General features: G+C 40.5%; 1 protein-coding gene across 1 annotated transcript; it reads left to right on the forward strand.

The window, feature by feature from the left end:
* The first annotated feature begins 3,769 nt into the window (after positions 1 to 3,769).
* On the forward strand, positions 3,770 to 7,275 carry KCNJ15 (potassium inwardly rectifying channel subfamily J member 15). Its single transcript, XM_032392615.1, has 2 exons — positions 3,770 to 3,870; positions 6,128 to 7,275. Exon 2 carries the CDS (start codon positions 6,148 to 6,150, stop codon positions 7,273 to 7,275), a length of 1,128 nt encoding a protein of 375 aa, XP_032248506.1. The 5' UTR covers positions 3,770 to 3,870; positions 6,128 to 6,147.
* Positions 7,276 to 21,372: the final 14,097 nt, after the last annotated feature.

Consider the following 21,372-nt stretch of genomic DNA (forward strand, 5'->3'; position numbering starts at 1 on the left):
CTGGTGATGGGTATTGAGGAGGGCACGTTCTGCATGGAGCACTGGGTTTTATGCACAAACAATGAACCATGGAACACTATATCTAAAACTAATGATGTAATGTATGGGGATTAACATAACAATAAAAAAATTAAAAAAAAAATGACCTAGCTTTGTCAGTTAGGATTCAACTTCTTATCCTCAAAACACAGAGCAAGATAGAGGAAACTCAGTTGCAAATTTCCCATCATCTCCACTGGTGCTTCCCCTCAGATCATTAAGATTCTTATGGACAAGAAGGACCAATTCTACAGCTTCCCAGAAGCTGTCATTCTTCCCAGCCATCCTCAGTCCTCAATGGCCTGATGGGAAAAATGGGTTTGCAGAAGGAAAAAGTCATTTCCCCGACAGATAAGAACCATAGAGGCACCCTTTGGAATCTGCTGAGAGTCAGCTTTGTCCACCTTCTTTTTCAGTAGACATGCCCATTTCTGAGGTCACCTTGACAAAGTCAACCATGTCCTCAGCTGACATGGATGGAATTGATGACTTCATAAAGAACAGTCAGACCAGCCACTGAAGCGAGTCGTAGACTACTTTGAAGAGCAGGGAAGAGTATGGCATGAGGCCAGAGCCAAAGGTCCCAGCACATGTATTTGTGTGGCCACAGTCACAGGATCCAAAGAAAGGACAGCCAAGCCTCACTGATTTTATTTTCAATTATTTTTAAACCTTTTGAGTTCAGTGAACCCCAAGTACATTCTTGTCGAGCATTTCTTTTTCTACTTACTAGTTAAACCCATGGTTCCTTAATGTGAAATTTAATCCAGGTATTTTGGATTCATAGCTAAGAGATCATGCAAAAACTGTTTTGTTAGAAATACTTGATGTCCAAGGAAGCTTTTTAAGCAACTTTTCCTACAAACAGGAAACTGTTTTGATAGAGCTTTAAAGTCAGATACCCTCAAATTGCAATTTTCATCTGGAAATCCAAAGTTGTAGTTTGATTTGGATTTCATTATTTCATGCCTCCCCACCCCCTTTGAAGGTACGTGGAATAACTTCACTTGAGCTTTGGCTGAGGAACTCTGCTGCCTCCCTATTTTGTTATTAGCTATTTTTCTGTAGATGAAAGTTAGTTATTTTTCTGCCCACCAGGGAACACAGAATGAAGTTTTTATCATGATGGGCAAATTGAAAACTCCCAAAATTTGACTCAACAGAGCACTAAGGTTTTAGAAGGAATCTGTTGTACTAACTAGGAGGGGGAAAAAATCATTCTTTAATGCTTTAAAAAATCAGTACTTATCATTGGCCCACTAGGTAGTTGGCATTCATCTACGAGGATGGTGGAGATAGGACATTTCTGAAAACGAACAACCAGACGTTTTCAGTACCTGTGTGCAACAGTGTTATTTTAGAATGTTCAGGGAAAATGAGGGGATAAGGGTCTTCATCAAGAAGGGAAAAGCTATTGATATCATTTGAACTGTATATCATAGTGTGGTAGTTAGATGACATAGTGTGGTAGTTAGATCTGCGAGCTGTTAGATGTGCAAATTCTTGGGCTCCGTCCCAAACCTACTGATACCAGAAACTCTGACCCTTCCAGGTGATTCTGATGCAGCTAAAACTCGAGCACCTTTGTCAAGGGGGCAGAGAGGGTAGGCATGGGAGTTTCACAGGGGCACTGTGCAGCTGTTGGGAACTTGGGTGAGTTGCTTAACCTCTTCGTGCCTGTTTCCTCCTCATGGGGATAATGATGGCACTTGCCTCATGGAGTTGGTATGAGGGTTAATTAAGTTCACGTATGGAAGGCATGAGAACAATGATTACAGTGCTGTAGCGTTAACTATTTATGATGATGATGATGATTATAACTTATCTGAATCTTTATTATTGTCATTGTTATTATTTATCTGCATCTTTCCCACACTGGACAACTTCTGACTCTATTTTGACTCTATTCATGCTTATTATTTGCATGCATATTTCTTCCACTTGGTCAGTGGCTTTCTGGTCATTTATAGATTGATTTCTCTGGTCATTTATAGATAGGACAGGGTGTTCCGGCTCAGTGCAGCTGATTTCTTTGATCATCCGTTCCCCTAAAACCCTCTTTCTTTGACAGAATTTTGTCCTCTCTGAGGAAATGATGGGAACTCCCTTTCATTCTTCCATTCTCATTGTTTTGTCCCCAAGACTGGATGTGTAGTTCTTCATATAGCTAAATACCTTTTTCAATGTGCTTACTCTTTAGTTCTGCTTCAAAAATATGTTTTTCTTTCTTTTATCTTCAGAAAACAAATGCTCCACAGCATAGGCAAAATGACTTCATTCCATGTGTGTGTTCTTGGCTTGAAGTAGGAGAGGAATGTTGACCTCTCCATTCAGTAGTTTCAAGGACTTCACCTCAATAAAGATATCACCGTTCTAAGATTGCAATCCCAACCCACGGGCTGGAACAATATAGTGAAAACCAGAAAAATAAATACAATTTCCAGAGACTAAAGAAAACGATAATGGTTTGTAGGGAATATTGCTTATTCGTGGGATTAGGAGAGGGGAATTTAGAGAATATCTTTTAATCTTGTTTCCCAACTTAGCTTTTGGAAACTGCTCTTATTTCTTAACATTTTAGAAGTGAAGCCAGGTAGATTGCAGAATCACTGAAGAAAAAAAATCTAAGGTAGTGACATAAAATTATATGAAGTGAGTGTGTATAAACAATGAAGTAGACTTCACGAAGAAAGTCTGCTGCAGAATACAATACCGTATATTCAGAGCATACGATGAAGTGTAAATTATAAAGCATACAGGTAAGATTGATGGGTACAAAGAAGGAGATGCTGGATCTTCACAGATGATGATTACAGTGATAATAAATGCAGATGCAAATGGATAAGAGATCGTTTGCCAAACACTGCGAACACACTGGGGGAATCAAGTGTGCGAGAGGCTATCCAGGTTGATAATGGGGATTATTGGCATGATCAGAGAGTACTTATTGTAACTATTTACAGTAACTGGTGGATCAGAAAGGAAGTGTGAAGGGTGTGTATACACCTGGGTGTAAGACAGACAAAAATGTGGAGAGATCTACAGATATATATCTTAGGAAGAAGAACTCCAGAAAAGTAGGAAGCGAAAGAGCCTTTTGAATTTAGAACAGATTATGTTAAACTTTGGAGGCTAAAGAGGCATTTGTGGTGTACTGACAAGAACTCCAGTCTAGCTTTTAAAGACTTTGGACATTTTTCTTTCTGCTGTGAACCATCTTTGTGATGCAGACCAGTCAACCTCCAGATCTATCTGTTTGTTTGAAAAATGTGTGTCAGATGCCTCGGGTTTGACAATATTTTCAGCTCTGATGTTCTGTGACTCAACAGTAATAATGCATTTCCACAGGCGGTAAAAATATTCTAGACTCTTCCCTTCCAATGCTCACTGTTTACTTCCTCTGCACTTCCCCTTCCTGCCTCCCTGTTTGCTGGTCAGTTGATAGTGGGCCTCAAGGGGGGTGAGTTAACCCACTCTTTCCAGGGTGTTTTAGTATTGAGCTCCCTCCAGAGGGTGGGAATTCTATAGGGAGGACAGTGGTTGGGGCTTCAATTTAATTCTTAAAACATTCCTTGAGCCTTTGGTCTATTCTGGGCACCATGCCAGATGATCAGGGATTGTAAGGTGAATGTTAGGGCTCTGGCCCTGGGGGCAACAGTTAAGGGTCGGTTTCACTGGGTCAGTCTCTTTGTAAACACCTGTGAACTCCACGTGTCCCTCTTTCTTTCAGGCAGAAGCAGAATCCCATGGTAGCCAGGTGGGTGAAGGGGAGCGAGGACGTCCCACCTGCCTTGAAGAAGACGCCTTCTGACCTGCTGAGGGAGTGACCAGGTAGTAAACAGTCTGAGGGCACAGGGTGTTGAGAGGGAGGGAAAAAGTGTTTACTCTTTGAGTGTGGTCCACCAGCCACTCTTTTCCACAATGAGATGCTAAAACCGAGACCCCCACCCCACAGGCTCTAGGTCTTGTTCCCCCTTTAAGACCACCAATCTCGGGTGGCTATTGGTGTCCTTATCTCCAACACTAGATGTGCAGAAATGTAACAAAAGAGCTTTTAGCAGAAAGAGGGAAAGGATCCAGCTCATCCCAAAGGCTGGCCCATTGCCCCTTTTAAAGAGAGGTTAAAACAGAAGCTTCACGGCATTACCTTCATGCAAACAGGGCCAAGTTTTCCAGAATCTGGCAGCCAGCTGAACTTGGAGCTTCGCTCATGCCCGCAGGACACTTGTATGTCACTCACACTTGAAAACTTAAGCCTCTGTTTTTATTTCAGTGGATTGAATGGCATGCACTTTCCTCTAGCAGTTTCTCTCTCTCTTTCTTTTTAAAGTGCATGTGTTTACTTGTACATAAGCTGCATTTGTTTTTGGCAGTGCTCGTGATCTGAGCTTGACTAGGTGTTTGGGCATGGTGGCATGGCGTTTGGTTCCCAATCCTTCGTGGTGGTCACTTTCCTCTTGGTTACTGAGAAATGCTGCTGAGGAGCTGATAAAGCCTATGCTCATCAGTTATATCCTATATTTTTCTTCTAAATTGGTCTCCAAATAAGTGGGATAGGCTTCAACAAGAAAAATAAATTCTCAGTAGCTTAGGGTCCTTCTTTGCAATGAAAATGAAAAAGTAACTTTCCTTTCCAAGAAAAAAAAAATCATTTCAAGGGCAATTCAGTAAATGACACGCTCTTAATATAACAGGAAAATTAAAAAGCGCAACAACTCCCTGCATCCTCAACAAGTGTTAGCCTCTGATGGATGGTTTCAGTTTCCTTGAAAAGGTTTGCCCAGAAGATTGCTTCCAAAACTTCTATTGAGATAATGCTGCTCTAACAGCAAAGGTTATTGCATGAATCACAGACCACTGTATCCAGTTCCTTTTGAAAGAAGGGATTTTTCCTTTATCCTTAAAATACCAATGAGGTGGAAAAAAAAACAACATGCGAACCAGGTAGAATTACCCTGTAATCACTCACATTATCCTTTTCAAGGAATGTAGGGTGACTGATTTCAGTCACCAGGCAGGTAGTATAAGATGCTGTATGGCCTCACACCCAGCTTGTTCCTGTCTGTTGATGCAGAGGGGAATGTTCCCTGGGACTTAGCATGGAAGTCCAGCTTCTAAGTGGGTCTGTTCTGCCACAATGTCGAGTGCCTATACCTACCTACTTGTTTTTAGCTTTTTTCAAGAGATTCCTATGTTGGTTCTAGTCAGTTCTAAAGGAGTAAAGCAGAAATTTTGTGACATACCTAAATGTCATACCTAATATGACATTTTGATAAGCAGCATATCAACCAACTACTAATAAAGTGTAATTATTCACTATGTGTTTGTTGTTCGTTGGTTGATAAGTTAGTCCTTTCCAATGTCATCAAGAACTAAGAGAGGTCATGGATTCTAAATTATTCATTGGATTGGGGGGAAAATGAATTCTGTTGCAGAGAACGCCACACAAAAGGGTAAGTTTTTAAAAGTTTTATTAATATTACCGAAGTTTTTAAGATATGTATTTATATTATCTATTGCTATATCAAAACTACCTTATAGATGGTACATTTTAGTTATATCAGTACTGACCCTATGCTCAGTCAAATTATGTTTAAATTTTCTAGAATTGGAAATCTGTGCTAGTTGACTATACATAAATATTCATAATACTCAGTGGGGTAGATGCATGTGAATGTGATTTCGTGAGAAGATTGGCATGATTTTTTGAGCATAAGGCTTTGTTTTGGCACTTTCTAGCTATTATCTCATTTAACCATCACAAAAACCTGAGGAGTAAGTTGTATTCCCATTTTATAGATTAGGGAGCTGAGATCCAGAGAAGTTAAATAGTTTGCCCCAGGTCACACAGCAAATAAATTGGAGAGTTGGCATTTAGCCCAGGTTTGCTTGTCTCCAGAGTCCATGCTCCTCACTCCACCCTACTGTCTTCTTCAGACTAGTAGACTAGTCTTGCCTTCCAAATTCTCCTTTCTGATATACATCTATATGCATTCCTACGTATTTCACATGGTTATCCTATTTCTGTTTTCTGGATGTTCTACTACATGTGACAGTAATGGAATGTCTTTCTTTGCCATTTCCTTAGGTGGTTTCAACAGCCTGACAATGGACGCCATTCACATCAGCATGTCCAGTGGTCCCGTGGTGAAGCACACTGCAGGAGCTGGACCCAAGACCAACAGACCCCGAGTCATGTCCAAGAGTGGGCACAGCAACGTGAGAATTGACAAAGTGGATGGCATATACTTGCTCTACCTTCAAGATTTGTGGACGACCGTCATTGACATGAAGTGGAGATACAAGCTCACCCTGTTTGCTGCCACATTTGTGATGACCTGGTTCCTTTTTGGAGTGATCTACTACGCCATTGCATTTATTCATGGGGATTTAGAACCAAGGGAGGATGTTTCGAATCACACTCCCTGCATCATGAAAGTGGACTCTCTCACTGGAGCATTTCTCTTTTCCCTGGAATCCCAGACAACCATTGGCTATGGAGTCCGTTCCATCACGGAGGAATGCCCTCATGCCATTTTCCTCTTGGTTGCTCAGTTGGTCATCACAACCTTGATTGAGATCTTCATCACGGGCACCTTTCTGGCCAAGATTGCCAGACCCAAAAAGCGGGCAGAGACCATCAAGTTCAGCCACTGCGCGGTCATCACCAAGCAGAACGGGAAGTTGTGCTTGGTGATTCAGGTGGCCAACATGAGGAAGAGCCTCCTGATTCAGTGCCAGCTCTCTGGTAAACTCCTCCAGACCCACGTCACTAAAGAGGGGGAGCAGATTCTGCTCAACCAAGCCACCGTCAAATTCCACGTGGACTCCTCTTCGGAGAGCCCCTTCCTCATTTTGCCCATGACATTCTACCACGTACTGGATGAGACGAGCCCCCTGAGAGATCTCACACCCCAAAACCTGAAGGAGAAGGAGTTTGAACTCGTGGTCCTCCTCAATGCCACCGTGGAATCCACCAGTGCAGTCTGCCAGAGCCGCACATCTTATATTCCAGAGGAGATCTACTGGGGCTTTGAGTTTGTGCCTGTGGTTTCTCTCTCAAAAAATGGAAAATATGTGGCTGATTTCAGTCAGTTTGAACAGATCCGAAAGAGCCCAGATTGCACCTTTTACTGTGCAGATTCTGAGAAGCAGAAACTTGAGGAGAAGTACAGGCAGGAGGATCAGAGGGAAAGGGAACTGAGGACTCTTTTGTTACAACAGAGCAACGTCTGATGGCAGTGGTCACCCCGGGTTTAACTCTGTGAGCTGTTTCCACATCTGAGCTCCCTTCAAATGCAAAGGTCATTGTGAAAATGAAAATGTGTGTGGATTCATTTTAAAAAACTATACAGACATACAAAATCCATTTTTTTCCTTTGATCTGGCGCCTAAGCAAACATTTCCACATTTGAGAAGGTTCCTCTTTAAAATGCTTTGTCTGAAGCAAACTCTCAAAATTCCTATTTTCTAAAATGGGGCTATATTTCCAAAACCGTGGTGTAGGACAATTGAAATAATGTTGTGCCGGGTGGACGGACATTTAGCAATGCTGGTGTTGAAAGGAAATGTATTTCTATACAGGATATCAGCTATAACTTAAAGTATTTATTCAAAACAAGTATCAAAGATGTTGTGGCCGAGAGTTGAAATGTGGTTCAGTATTCCTTTATGCCATTGCTTTACAACACCCTCTTTCCGAGCAGAGAAAATGTTATCTTTATTGGAAGCTATCTGGCAAGTCAAGGGGACTCTGTACTCACAAAAATAATAATCCCATTCTTACTTGTTTTCATCAGATTTAATTGTACAGAGTGAAATTGAACAAATCAGGAGTTAACAGTTGTGAAAACATATACGAATAGAGTTGACTCTTTTGTTCACAGTAATTTTTTTTTGTTGGAATGTACTAGCTATTTTCTATTCAAAATGCAGCATCAGCACCATCTGGGAGCTTATTAGCAATATAGACTCTCAGGCCCCACCCAGACTTAGAGAAACCAGTCTGTAACTTCACAAGACCTCCAAGTCATTCCAGACAAACGAAAGTCTGAAAAATGTCCACTCAAGAAAGTGTTCAAGGGAACTTTCTGAAGCCACAGCACCCTCAGGGTCCCAAACCCACATGGCCTCCAGACCTGTCCTTCTTTCTTCAGCTTATTATTATGGGCCAATATTCTTGTCAGCCACTGCATTCCTTGTCTATTAAAATACCTTGTTTGCCAGGGAACTGCCACTGATATCCCAAGATTGAAAAAAGTTGCTTGAGGGTAATGGTTGTCTCACTCATGCGAAGCACATGCTTGTTGACTATCGTTAGCACAAAAGAAAAATGAAGCCGCATTAAAATCGGAAATTTGCTCAGATGTTGAAGTCCACAAGGTTGGATGGGGCCATGAGGAACAAGAAGACCTGAGGATAATGAATTCATATACAGATGACTCTTTGAAGCATGACCGAAATTTGATAATCTGATGATATGTAAAGAATGCCCTCAGTATTTAAATAAATCTCATGCAACCGAGTGGTATGGGGTAACATTTTGCTCTTGGCAGAACTTAGGGGCCAGGAGCCACATTTTGGGAGGCAAAGAATATACATGGGCAGGGATTGGCTGAATGTGCAAAAGGTGAATTCTCATTTCATTCAAACCAGGACAGACTTGTGTATTCACTCAAGAAGAATGTGACTGTAGGTGGGTAGGCACTGCATGGGTGTACACGTGAACCCACATACATGTGCACACAGGCATTTCTATACAGGATTCTATACATTTCTATACATTTCTATACAGGAACCCACATACACACACACAGGCAGGCACATCCTGGCTTTTCGAGCATAATTGTGGAAGTTGAAAGACGTTTGCAATTAAGACAGCAAGTCGTCAACAAATGTGCTCACATATGTTTTATTCTATAAAAATGGGGACACTGGGGCTCAGAGAAAAAGGGGAAATTAATCTGGATTCGGGTTATCAGTGAAATGATGCTATGGATTACAGAAAATGTTGTCATATCTTTATGCTACCACATTTTCAAATGTCCTTCCGTAGAAGAGAAGATGTAGCTGAAACCTCTGACCTGGAGCCAAACACCTAACACAGATGTAAGAATAACAGGGGTAAAGTTAGTTCTAGAAGTTTAAGGGGCAATTTCAATGCACAAGAGGCTTTTTCTTTTATTATTCAGGCATTTTTTCTCTCTGTTGATAATTTAATGGCAGATTGTTTTAATTTCTTAAAGAAATTACCTTAGTTTAGTTAGACACTAGCTCTTTTAGTTATTATATGTGGTTTTTTATTGTCTATTGTGCTATAATCAACAGGAAAATAATGCCACAGGCATGTTTACAGGTTTTCTGTTGCACTATTAAATTCTTTACACAGGATTTACATCAGTGCTAATTTGAATGTGATCAAGATTAGGAATCTTGCATGCTTACATTGTATTTGGTACACTGATGTAGTGTGAGATGGAGAAATCTTCTGTTTATTCATTTAGCATTTCTATTGCAGCCAAATCTGGAGGACTTGATCATTTGATCTTTTGCACTGTACACAAAACAAATATGCAGTATCTTAAAAGCCAATACTTGTACAAGTCAATAAACCGTACTGTAATATAATATTCTGTAAATAGTTCTAAACTTGCATCTGGTTTGAAAGTTAGCATTTCCTTACTTATTATTACTTTGTACACAATACTCTGGTGTTAACATACTAACAAAAGATGTTAGGTGGCAGACTTATTTGATTAAATCTGGATAGTCTTTTGATGGAAACAGATTCACGCTCAACACCTAACTAAGAAGTAATCAAACTAAGGGAATGTTTTTGACCCAAAAAGGCTTTTGCATTTTGAAACATTTCCAACACACCAGGCCCTCTCAGTGAGACCATTCAAAAATGTCATGTTCCGTTTTAAAAACCACAAAGTAAATAGCAGTAAATCAGTGTAATCCGCAAGCTGTGTCTTATTTCAGTAAGAAAATATATTGTACGTGCATGGTACCTGGTAGTCAATGGTCCCAGACAGCATAACCAAGATTCACTCATTGATCCTCCCTAGGAGCCACCTTTGGAGTCGGGGTGGAGTCGCACATTGGTTCCTTTCTCATGAGGGGGGATATTACAGCACCAGATGAGACTCCAGAAATGTAAAATAACTGGCTAAAAGTGAAAAATGCCATGAACAAGTGGACCAGGTTTTGAGGTGACTTTAAACAACGATTCATTTGATTTTTCTTTGAATTGAATTTTCTATTTTAATTGATGGTGATTTTGATACAATTAAATGTAAATTAAAATCTATAAATAAGTGACACTTCTACTCCTGTATGATTCTTTCTCTCTTCCTTGGATCCTCAGCACTCATATCATCTGGAGAAAGAAGGAAAGATAGACAAAAAGCAAAGAAGGCCCTAAGCTTTCGCATTGGTAGCTCAGTAAAGGATCATCCTCACCTTTGGGCTTGGTTCTGTATTTTGTCACTATAGTCAAAGGGTCAGACATTTGACCGTGTGGCATCATGAAGACTGCTAGTCTCTCAATCTTGGTTTTTCATTCTTGCTAGACTTTTCTTTGCCTGCTAAACATTTGAAGCAAGTAATTTTGAATGCAGGTTGTTTTATCAAAGCTTGCTGGGATGGTAATTTTTAAATGAAATGTTAGTATTTCAAGTCCTGATTTCCATGTTCTGTGGTATGCACTTGAATTCCAGCATTTGACTCTGGATAGGTCCAAGATGCACTTAGTTTTCTTCCTCTGGGAGGACACACTTGAATGTCTAAATTTTAACATTTCACTCCTAATTGATTAACTACCTACATTTAACCCTCTATGAACTTCCGTTTATCTTTCATCAGAATGGGCTGCTCACCCCTCCTTGGGTCTGTGGACAGCAATTTTCTTAGCCTTTAAGAAACACTGATGGCTTAAGTCCAACTTTTTCCCCGAAGTTTTCTGCTAAATACTTAATGAAAAAGAAACAGGAGGCAGAAATAAGGCTTCAGCCAGCTCATCTCATCTTCATCTTCTGTCAGTTCTGCTGAGCTCAATTTCCTTTCTATTTAACACGTGCTTCACTGGCTCTTCTTCATCTTTGTTATATACTCTATTAAGTCAAATTATCCTGTGGGTTAAAAAGAGTTAACTCAGATTAGTAATTTGGGGATATTTAGATGGCCAAAATTTGGGGACAGGGATTTTTATTTTTCAGTTGGTATGTTGCTGGTGTATAAGAAATAGAAAACCAAGAGACAGCTGGTAATTGCAATTGATAGTTAATTCCTAATTAAATTACAATAATTGATTGTGGAAGTCAAAGGACATAACTGACATAGGAGTTCAAAAGCCAAACATGTCATATGTGTAGGTAAATCCATATAACTCTGAATAGTAATGATAATACCAGAGTGAAGAATGCCAGGCTTGCTGTGTCTACAGGATATGTCTCATATTTAATGATTTTTGTCCTTCATCCTGTATGGACTTTATTAAGATGTCATAAATGTTCTGTATTCATTTTTCCCCCCAAAATTTACAAAATTGCACAGCCAATTAGACAACTATTTCAAATTTAATGTCTTGTATTTTTATTTGCTAAATCTGACAGCTCTGCAGAGAGTACTCACTTAATCCCAAGCTATGCCCATCTCTAGAAGAGCAACAAACAAATGTCCCTTCATTTGGAAGCAGCAGGTTTCATACAACTGGCAGTAAAGAAAGGGAGTATTCCAGAAGGATATTTCCCTAGTTTGCCCCATTAGTAAAAGTAAATTTCAGCAAAACCCGGAGGGCCCCTGATACATTCTGTGCAGTGCAAAACGGCATGTTCTTCGAAGCTGTCTATCAAGGAAAGGCCTAGAATGGTGGGTTCAAAGTCCTCTGCCACATGGCATACAGGAATCCTGGTTCCCAATCCCCATGAGAGAATCAGGCCGATGGTTAGGGTGGATTCCCAATGAAAGCCAAAGATGGAGAAGTCAACCGAAGAGTCCATCACCAAGCTTTTGCTTAGCAGCTCCCACTTCATGATGGTGTACTTCACTTCACCGGGGGCTTATCTTCAGTCAAGGCCAAACCATATCTAGTATCCAGGCATTCCCACCCCTTGAAGATACCCAATTTCACCCCTCAAAAATATTCAAGTAAAGGTAGAACCCACTCAAAATTAGACTCCAAGGAAGCTACCACAATTGATTATAGAGTACCTATTCCCTAAAATAATAACAACAATAACAATAATAATAATATAATAAATCAGAAGTTGTTGACTCTAAGCTTATCATTACTGTTATTGTTATTATTGCAAATGTCCTTAATATTATGGAAAAAGTAAAAAGCTTCCAAGAAGGTGATGGGAGGGGAATTCAAAGGAATGATTTTTTTTTCATTCACTGTAATTTAACTATATTCTTTCATCTGCAATCAAATCTTAAGATTAAGGATGTTGTATTAAATCAAATCATTACAGGAAGTATGACTATATCAGGGGCTTTTTACAAAAACAAACTTCCAGATCACCAGAGGAAGCTGTGTTTGTGTACTGACAGAGTATTAAATAGCAAGCAGGACAGGAAGGCAGGATAACAGCCAACTTGGATCTATTTTGGAAGAATTATTTCTGTAGGGTGTCATGGAATTGTAAGTTACAAAAAGTATGCTTTGGTAAACAGACATCTCCATTCCAAAAGGACCCACTCCAAAATACCATTTAATCAAATTCACGAGAATGTTATGGAGATCAAAATTCCAAATAACATGCAGATTTTACAAGCTAACAGTCCCACTACTTATAAACCCTGGCAGTATGTGCATAGCAAAATCTTGATTACGCCTCAGTCTCTTGCTGCATACAGCACTATTCTGATTGCTATACTGTGCCACAAGATGAGTGTCCCTGCTTCCCTCTGACTTTTGAACGGGTTTTATGCTTGGATTTGCCTAAGCAGAATCATGACTTGCATTTCTCAATATTGAGTTACTATTGGTGGATGTTAGAAATCTCACACTAACAGATATGTATACTATGTCACCACCAAGCCCAATCAGACTATGACCAATCAGCTTGAAATATGTACTTTCGTGTTCTACAAACCTGCACCTCTATTCGTCAAGGCATTTCTTGTTTTCATAGGTATCTCCTCCTTTTCCTGTTTATATATGGAATCCATCTAGTCTGTGAAACAATAGCAAATACAATAAAGCTCATTTTACAGTCCTGAGTTTCTTTTTATTTCATTGGAATGGTAATGGTGTCACAGTGGCATTCTAGTAGAGAGGGATCAGAGCTCAGAGGCTGTTTCCAATGACAGCAACTACAATAATTTGGGGCTGAGTAGGTCCTAAAACCTTGTGAAGATGGGATTATCTGTCAGGGCCAGAAAGAATGTATTTTTCCTTCCATTTTAATCAAAGAAAAGGAAATGAGACCCTGTCTCATCTCTTTCTTTTTCCTTAATGCTCTAGCAATCATTTCATTTTCGTCACTGATTAAGGATAGAGTAACTATTCAACAACATCCTTTCGGCACCTCATCCCTTACCAAAGTCCCTCGTATTCCATTGCTCTTTTACTTTGATGGATTTAAAGAAAGAAAACACATGGTTACGTAACCCTTAAAGGCATCAGTCTGGGTGTAACTATGGAACAACACAACTATTTAAAAGCCACACAGCAGAAATAGGCACTGGGGACAGCTGTTGTCCTGGAAGCACCTTGCTGGGGAAACCATACACACACACAACAGAATAGCAGCCATAGCTCCAAACCTGCAACACGTGTCTCTTTGGAACCTTCTCTTTTCGAATCTTGGCTCACCCACTGCAATGTTCTCAGTGGTGGCAAGACTCTGTTCTTTGAGCAAGAACATGACAGTTGGAAATAAAGAAGGCTGGTGCATATAGTAAGAAGTCAAATTTGAGGATGCTGTCTGGTCAAGAAAACAGGAGGTTTTCCAGAAGGTGCACAGTAATTTGGAACACAATAATGAGGCTTGGGAGTAGGAAACATTTTATTAATTTCAATTTGCACTGAATTTCTCTGACCCATATTTTTTTCTACCCCATTATCTCAAGAATCTGCTTGCCCTTGTGGGTTCACCTTGGCCAAGAATTGAGCTCTCCATGTCCAAGACATAAGATAGCTTTGCCTTCACCACACTATATCCCTGGGGCAGTGAATACAGGCATTTGTCACAGCAGCATGGGAAGCCTTGCTTCTGGGCTAGAAACAAGGCCTCCTGGCAGCTGTCATTTCTCTTCTCAGAAATCCTGGGTTTTGGTAACCTACCTTCAAAAATGTCAGACAAACAAGTTTAATGATTTAATGTTTCGTGCAAAAGTCCATGCAAAAGTCTTGGAAATTCTTACTCATTTGAGTTGTTTTGCCAAATTTTCTATATCTTTACTTGAATTTAACATATCCCTTATAGTGCTTAGTAGTATATCTGAGTGTCCCAAATGTATTTTCACCCAAGGACCACTCTCTGTCCTTCTTAGTTAGCCTTTCTGAGTCTGTCAGAAACTCTTGCTCTTGACAGCACACATTCCGATAAACTCCCTTTACATGTGATTTAAAGATCTACCACAAGTCTGCTACAAACAACAGACTCACAGTGTTACACCAACACAGAACATTGTGTGCTTTTCCTTACCTCTCCACCTGGTGCATCTGGCTGACCTGCTACACGTGAAGCGTGTTGTAGCATGTTCTATTGCCAGTACCCTTCTTCTGCTCATACAACACATACACACACACACACACACACACACACACACACATGCTTCAAGACTTCTGGCCACATGTTGAATTTGCAGAGGACAAAACCATACTACACTTGTAGGGTTCTGAACACTTCAACAGTGTCGAACATTTACTAGTCCATTATATACCTAGTGAAGGAAGTGGGATATGTCTGATCATCTCTACTTTACAAGAGAAGGACCCCACTGTTCACCGAGGTGCAGTGCCTCACCCAGTAGGAAGCCAGTTCAGCCATCTACAGCTTTCCTTCCTGCTCTTGTGTACATTCCCCTAAATTTACAACATGGAATGTCATTATGGAGCTGATTTCAATGTGACATAGGTCAAAATCGGGCAGAATGGATCACCCAGGGAAAGCATAAGGCTGGGAGCCTAGATGAACTCCATGAGGGCCTAGCATGCTGCCAGGGGCCTATTATTCAGGAGCTGAGCACACAGGATAAGAATCAGGAAGGCAGAAAGGACATGCAGCAATCATCCTGGAAGGAAAGGACAGAAGGGTATGAATGCCACTCACCAAGATTGAAACAGAATTCACAGCCCTGCTGCTCATCCAAGTAGGGACAAACAGCCAAAGAATAGATGTGGGGGTGGCCAGGATTAAGAAATCCTGAAAGAAGGTCATGGTGACCAAGAAAACGTACCTCATTTGGTTCAAAGTTCTTTATATTCATTGTCATAATGAATAATTACATCAGATCTCCTTCACATAGGTAAGCATTGTTAGGATCCCCATTTTACAGAAGATAAAACTGGGGCTCAGAGGAATTAAGTAACTTGTCCAAAGTTACATAGCTAGTAAGTGGTGGAGCCAGGAGGAAAACCTGTCTTCTTCCCCAGGCTCTATCCTACATCCCGGGTGGGCCCTTACACAAGGCATCCAAAGGAGCCTAGGGGATTTAGTGGTTGATGTTTTTGGAGCAAAGCAGCATTTGCTTGGCCCTCAAGTGTTTTCGCCCAGTGAAAACAAAAGCATGGTTGAGTTGCTATGTCACCACAGACCTGGCCCATGAGTGCTGAATTAATCCTGAAGAACAGCAACACAAATAATCAGGGATTTTGCTCGAGAGTTGCCTGCTGTGGATGGGGCGGTATGTTTCCAACTGGTTGTTTTGCTGAGTTCTAACAACCTGAGTTGTAAGGATTGATAGTGGGATCTTCAGTGAAACTATAAGGTGGGTAATCACTTCAAGATTTGGCTGATTGACGAGAGACAAAGAGAGCTTTGAGGTATAAGCAAACACTACAGAATCAGCAGAACTCTCTGAAATCTGATACTGAGTATATGGGGCCTGTCAGGGGCAAGTGAGTGGCCCCAGCACATGCCATCCCTGCAGTAATAATGATCAGGGCTGGAGTGGGAGTGATCAGGACCCAGACAGCAAGAAAAGCTAGAAACACAAGATCACAAGGGAGTCCCTAGAAGCAGACTGTGGAGGGAAGTTCCAATGGACCGGTCCTGATACCAGGGAAGACAGGTCTGCAAATCTTCCCATTTCATGGGCAAATGGGAGGGAAGGGTGGTATGAATTCATAACAGAGGATGAGATCAAGGGAGTGACATTTTAGGAGCAGGACCCCAATCCCAGGGTCTTCAAATCAGGAATAGAACCCTGTCCCTAGGAGGGAGTCAGTGAAGAAGAAAAGCAAGGCAAATCTTATTTCTGGAACAAAACAAAACAAAAAAAAAAACTGAGGTTGGAACTCCAGCACAAAGAGACTGGCTGAGATAAGAATGGAACTGGGTAAAATATTGTGGCTTCCTCCCTGGAAAGAAGTGTTCAAAGCGAGCAGGACCTGGGTCAAGGTAGACTTGGTGAGGACCCAATAGTCCATCACATCTTCACTTCCCCTGAGTAGGAGTCAGAGCTAGAAACCAGAGCTCATGCTTCAGAGCTCCCAAAGGCAAAGCAGGGAGGCCAGGAGGCAAGCCGCACCCTTCCAGATATGGTGTGTCGTTTACTGACAGAAAAAGTGGTTCCTTGCTTCACTTAATATTTGCTCAGCCAAGCCAGACACTTTAATAATCACCTGATTACAAAGCCACGTCCTTGGAGTGCTATGACCTCCACATTAGTATTGATTTGGCAACATTCCTTGCACTAAGGAGTTAAAAGCAGATTCCTGAAAGAGCCACGCTATTTGTATTCTTTTCCTAGGGCTGCTGTAACAAATTGCCACAAACTTGGTGGCTTAGAACAACAGAAATTTGTTGTCTCTGTTCTGGAGGCAAGAGTCTGAAATCAGTTGTCAGGACCATGCTCCCTCTGTAACCTGTAGGACAGGTTCCTTCCTGACCTCTTCCAGCTTCTGGGAGCCCCAGACATTCCTTGGTTTGTGACAGCATCTCTCCAACCTCTGCCCTGCTCTTCATGTGGCCTCTCCCTGTGTCTTCATATGGTCTATTCTCTATGTGTGTCTTTCCCTTTTCTTTAAGGACACAAGTTATATTGAACTAGGGACCACTTAATGAGCTCATTTTGATTTGATTACCTTTGTAAAGACCTTATTTCCAAATAAGGTCACATTCTGAGGTACTGGGAGTTAGGACCTCCACATATCTTCTTCTTATTATTATTATTTTTGGCAAAGGTATTTTATTTATTTGGAGGAAGTTCATGGAAATCATGCATTCTGGAATGTAAGCCTTGGGTTAATTTAGACTGTCATTTCCACATATCTTTTTGAAGGGACAATTCAACCTATGACCCTATTCTTTCCTAGCAACTTCATCACCGGCTTGTCTACCCTCAGCCCTCCTTTTATTCTCCTCTTTGGATAAGATAAAGGCTCCCCTCCATTATACTGACTGTCCTGGATCTCCCAGTGCTGCATGATGGACAGACAAAGCAAACCTCTACCAGATGTTCTGTGATTTGATCATAGCTGTGTGCAAGCTATGGCAGGGGACACTCCCAGACACTCTTTCTGAGAGAGTTTCTGGTTCTCAGTGTAGACAACAAAAAATCTTCTTCCTGGGAAGCCTCTCTACTGCTTCATATACAGGAAGACTTTTTGACACTGGTTTTCAAATACTCAGAGGCTAGTTGTAGCCTCTACAAGTTCATCATATACTGGGCTCTCCACCACCCCAACTGCTATCACTAAGAGCTTGCTGATTTCCCAAGACTTGAAAGTACTTGATTTTTAGATGCATTTCATAATTCCATGTCTGTAATTTTTTGGCATTTTGTGTCTCCTACTACAAAGGTTAGGAAAAACTCTTCTTTCAGTTAAGGCATGCTTAATGGAGGCAGCTCTGCAGGGACCACTAGCTTAGAAGCTAAGGGACAACTGCTGGGTTCTTGCCCTTGCATCATTTTGCTGAATCAAATGGCATCACATGTTCTGAGACTGATGACCTTATACATTGTTTTCATCCCCAAGCCATCTCCACCCCCAGTGCTGGAAACCTGAGACCCACCTTGCTTCTCCCACCTCTCTCCACCAGCATCTAATCCATTGACAGTCCCTGTCCACAGCACCCCTGACATGGCTCTCATTCTATTACTCCACGCTTCGCTCAGGCCACCATCTTCCTTCATCTGGTTTTTCTGAAAAGTTTTGCAGTGGCTGTACTGTCTCTAGTCTTTTTCCCTTCCAATCCACCCACCACGCTGTACTCCAGGTGGTTGTTCTAGAATGGATTACAGTAAAATCTGATCATATTACATCCTTACACCAAACCTCACTCTTTCAAAATAAAGGCCAAGTGTCCTAACATGGGATTGATAGCTTTCTGAGGTCTGGCTCCTGATAACTTCCTCCATTGTCATCCATTTGCTTTGCACTCTGTTTTCAAACTTCCTGAACCATTCTCAATTCCCTGAATGCTTCCTCCTCTTTCCAGCCTCTAGGCTTTTGGTTATGCTTCTCCCTCTGTCTGGGATGTCCCTGGCCAAGTCCTGCTAGGTTGGCTCACTGCCTTGTATGAACGGCTTTCTTGACAATGTCTATGATATCCCTGGCCACTCTATTGACTCCCCATAATGCATAGTTCCCATTTCTCAAAAGGTTTCCCTGACACGTGACTGAACTCACATGTCCCTAGATAACAGTCCACAACTGCCCAGCTGTATCTCCAGAGCCAGGCCTTGCAACTGGACTGTTCCCAGGCTTTGGGTCACTTAGATAAGTAATTCAACATGGGTTCTTCTGATAAAACTAGGGTGGGGTGAGGTAAGATAATGAGACATTTGCCTTGGGTGCTAAATGTAAGGGGTGCTGAAAAGCTAAGTAATCTAGACTAATATTTTGAAGCAATGTTTTTTAAAATCAAAATTAATGCAAAAAGTCCATGATGGACAAACTATCAAAAATTTCAACAAAGATAGGATCAGTAAGAGTGCTCAAAGGAAATTCTATAGCTTTAGGTCTTTATTTTAGAGAAGAAAGGCCTTAAATCAATGATTAAACTCTAGCCTCGAGAAGTTAGAAAAAGAATAGTAAATTGAACCCAAAATAAATGGAAGGAAGGAAATATCAAAAACAAGACAGAAATCAATGAAATAAAAAATACACAAACAATAGTTCTATTTGAGGTAACAAATTCAACCTCCCACAGATAACAGCTATATATGCTGGGAAAAAATACATAAAATCAATTACCCAAGGAGTCTACAGAGTGAAGTGAAGCACGTAACCTCTGGAAGAGAGCTGAAACTCACAGGAAGCAAATTACATGGGGGAAGTTCCCATCTTTTCTGCCTTGCCCTAAGGCAATTGCTGTTGTGGTGTATCATAGGTCAACTAAAACTCCTATGAAATGTCACCATTAGTCTGGCTCAGGAGAAAAGAAGGTGCCCAGGGAAACCAGGGTTACTGGAGGGTGGCAAAAATCTAAGAAAGGAGAGAGCATGGAATGGGAATCCCTACTTCTGTGCATAAAATCTAGAAAAGTCTGTGGGTGATCAGTGAACCATTGACACATGGGGCAGACTGCAAAGTCCAAACTGAGAACATAGGTACAGGTGAGATCAAGTTTGAAATTTAATCTTAGCCAAATTGTTGCCTGTTAAAAGAAAAGCATCAGCACACTTTATACTTTATAAAAAGAACACAGAAATTCAGAGTCTCTACTACATGTCCTTTGCAACGTTCAGGATACAGTCCAAAATTAAATGACATATGAAGAACCAGAAAAATATGACCTAGACTCAAGAGAAAAGACAATTAACAGAGGTTGACCCTGAGATGACTCAAAATGTTAAAATTGCTCAGTGAAGTAGAGAAAATACAATGGTGATGAATGATAAAACAAGAAACCCTCTAGTGATATAGAATATATAAATAAGAACCAAGCTGAAATTTTGGAACTAAAAAAATAAAATATCTGAAATAACAAATTTACTAATGGCTTGAATAGCAGAATGGAAGTGAAAAAGGAAAGGATAGGTAAACTTGAATATATCAGAATTATCCAAACTAAAGAAAAGAGAGAAAAAAGATCTTTTAAAAAGTTAACAAAGACCAGGGACCTGTGGGATAATGTTAAATGCCTAATGTACAGGCAGGCAGAGACCCAGTCATTCCATTTTTAGGCATTACCCAAGTGAAATGAAAACCTATATCCACTCAAAGACATATACATCATTGTTCATAGAAGCTTTATTTATAATAGCCAGAAAATCTGTGAACAACCTAAATGTTCATCAATAGGTGAGTGGGTTAACAAAATGTGATCTACCTGTACAATGGAATACAATAAAAATTAATGATTTACTGATGAAGACAACAATATAGATGGATCTCAAAGACATTATGATGAGCAAAAGAAGCCAGATAAAGAGAATACATACTGTTTTATTTCATATAAAATTCTAAAATATCCCAAATAATCTATAGTAACAGAAAGATAATCAGATACTGCCTGGGGTCAAAGGTGGAGAAAGAAACATAAAGCAAAAGGGCATGAGAAAACTCTTGGGGGTGATGGAAATGTTCAGAATTTTTGTTGTGATGATGGCTCATAGTCTTTATATCTCAGAACTAAGTCTTAGAGGTTTGCTGTGTGACATCGTACCTATAATTAACAATACACTATTCTGAAATTTATAATATGTTATGAGGATAGATCTCATATTAAGTGGTCTCACAAAAAATCTCCATAAAATAGGACATAAGGAAATTTTTTGAAATAATTGGTATGTTTAAAACTTTGGCTGTGGTGATGGTATCATGTGTGTGCACATGTCCAAACTCATGAAGGTGTATGCATTAAATGTGTGCTGTTTTGTATGTCAATTATACCTCAATAAGCTAAATACACACACACACACACACACACACACACACACACACGCACATACCCCAACCAGGACAATTTAAATGAATGAAGTTATTATATCTCAATTTTGCCACAATAAATAGGATTAAAGAATTAGTATGCATGCTAACCACTAGGGAGCTAGTTGAAATGAAAATTCTGATTCTCTAGACTTGGGGTGGGTCCTGAGATTTTTCATTTGTAACAAGCTCCCAAGTGATACTGATGCTGGTAGTCCAATTCTACACTTAAGGGAGCCTGAGACTATATGACTAAATTGAGATGAGATACTGCCAAGGAA

This window comes from Phoca vitulina, unplaced genomic scaffold (assembly GCF_004348235.1).
Source record: "Phoca vitulina isolate PV1807 unplaced genomic scaffold, GSC_HSeal_1.0 scaffold68, whole genome shotgun sequence".
NCBI lineage: Eukaryota > Metazoa > Chordata > Mammalia > Carnivora > Phocidae > Phoca > Phoca vitulina.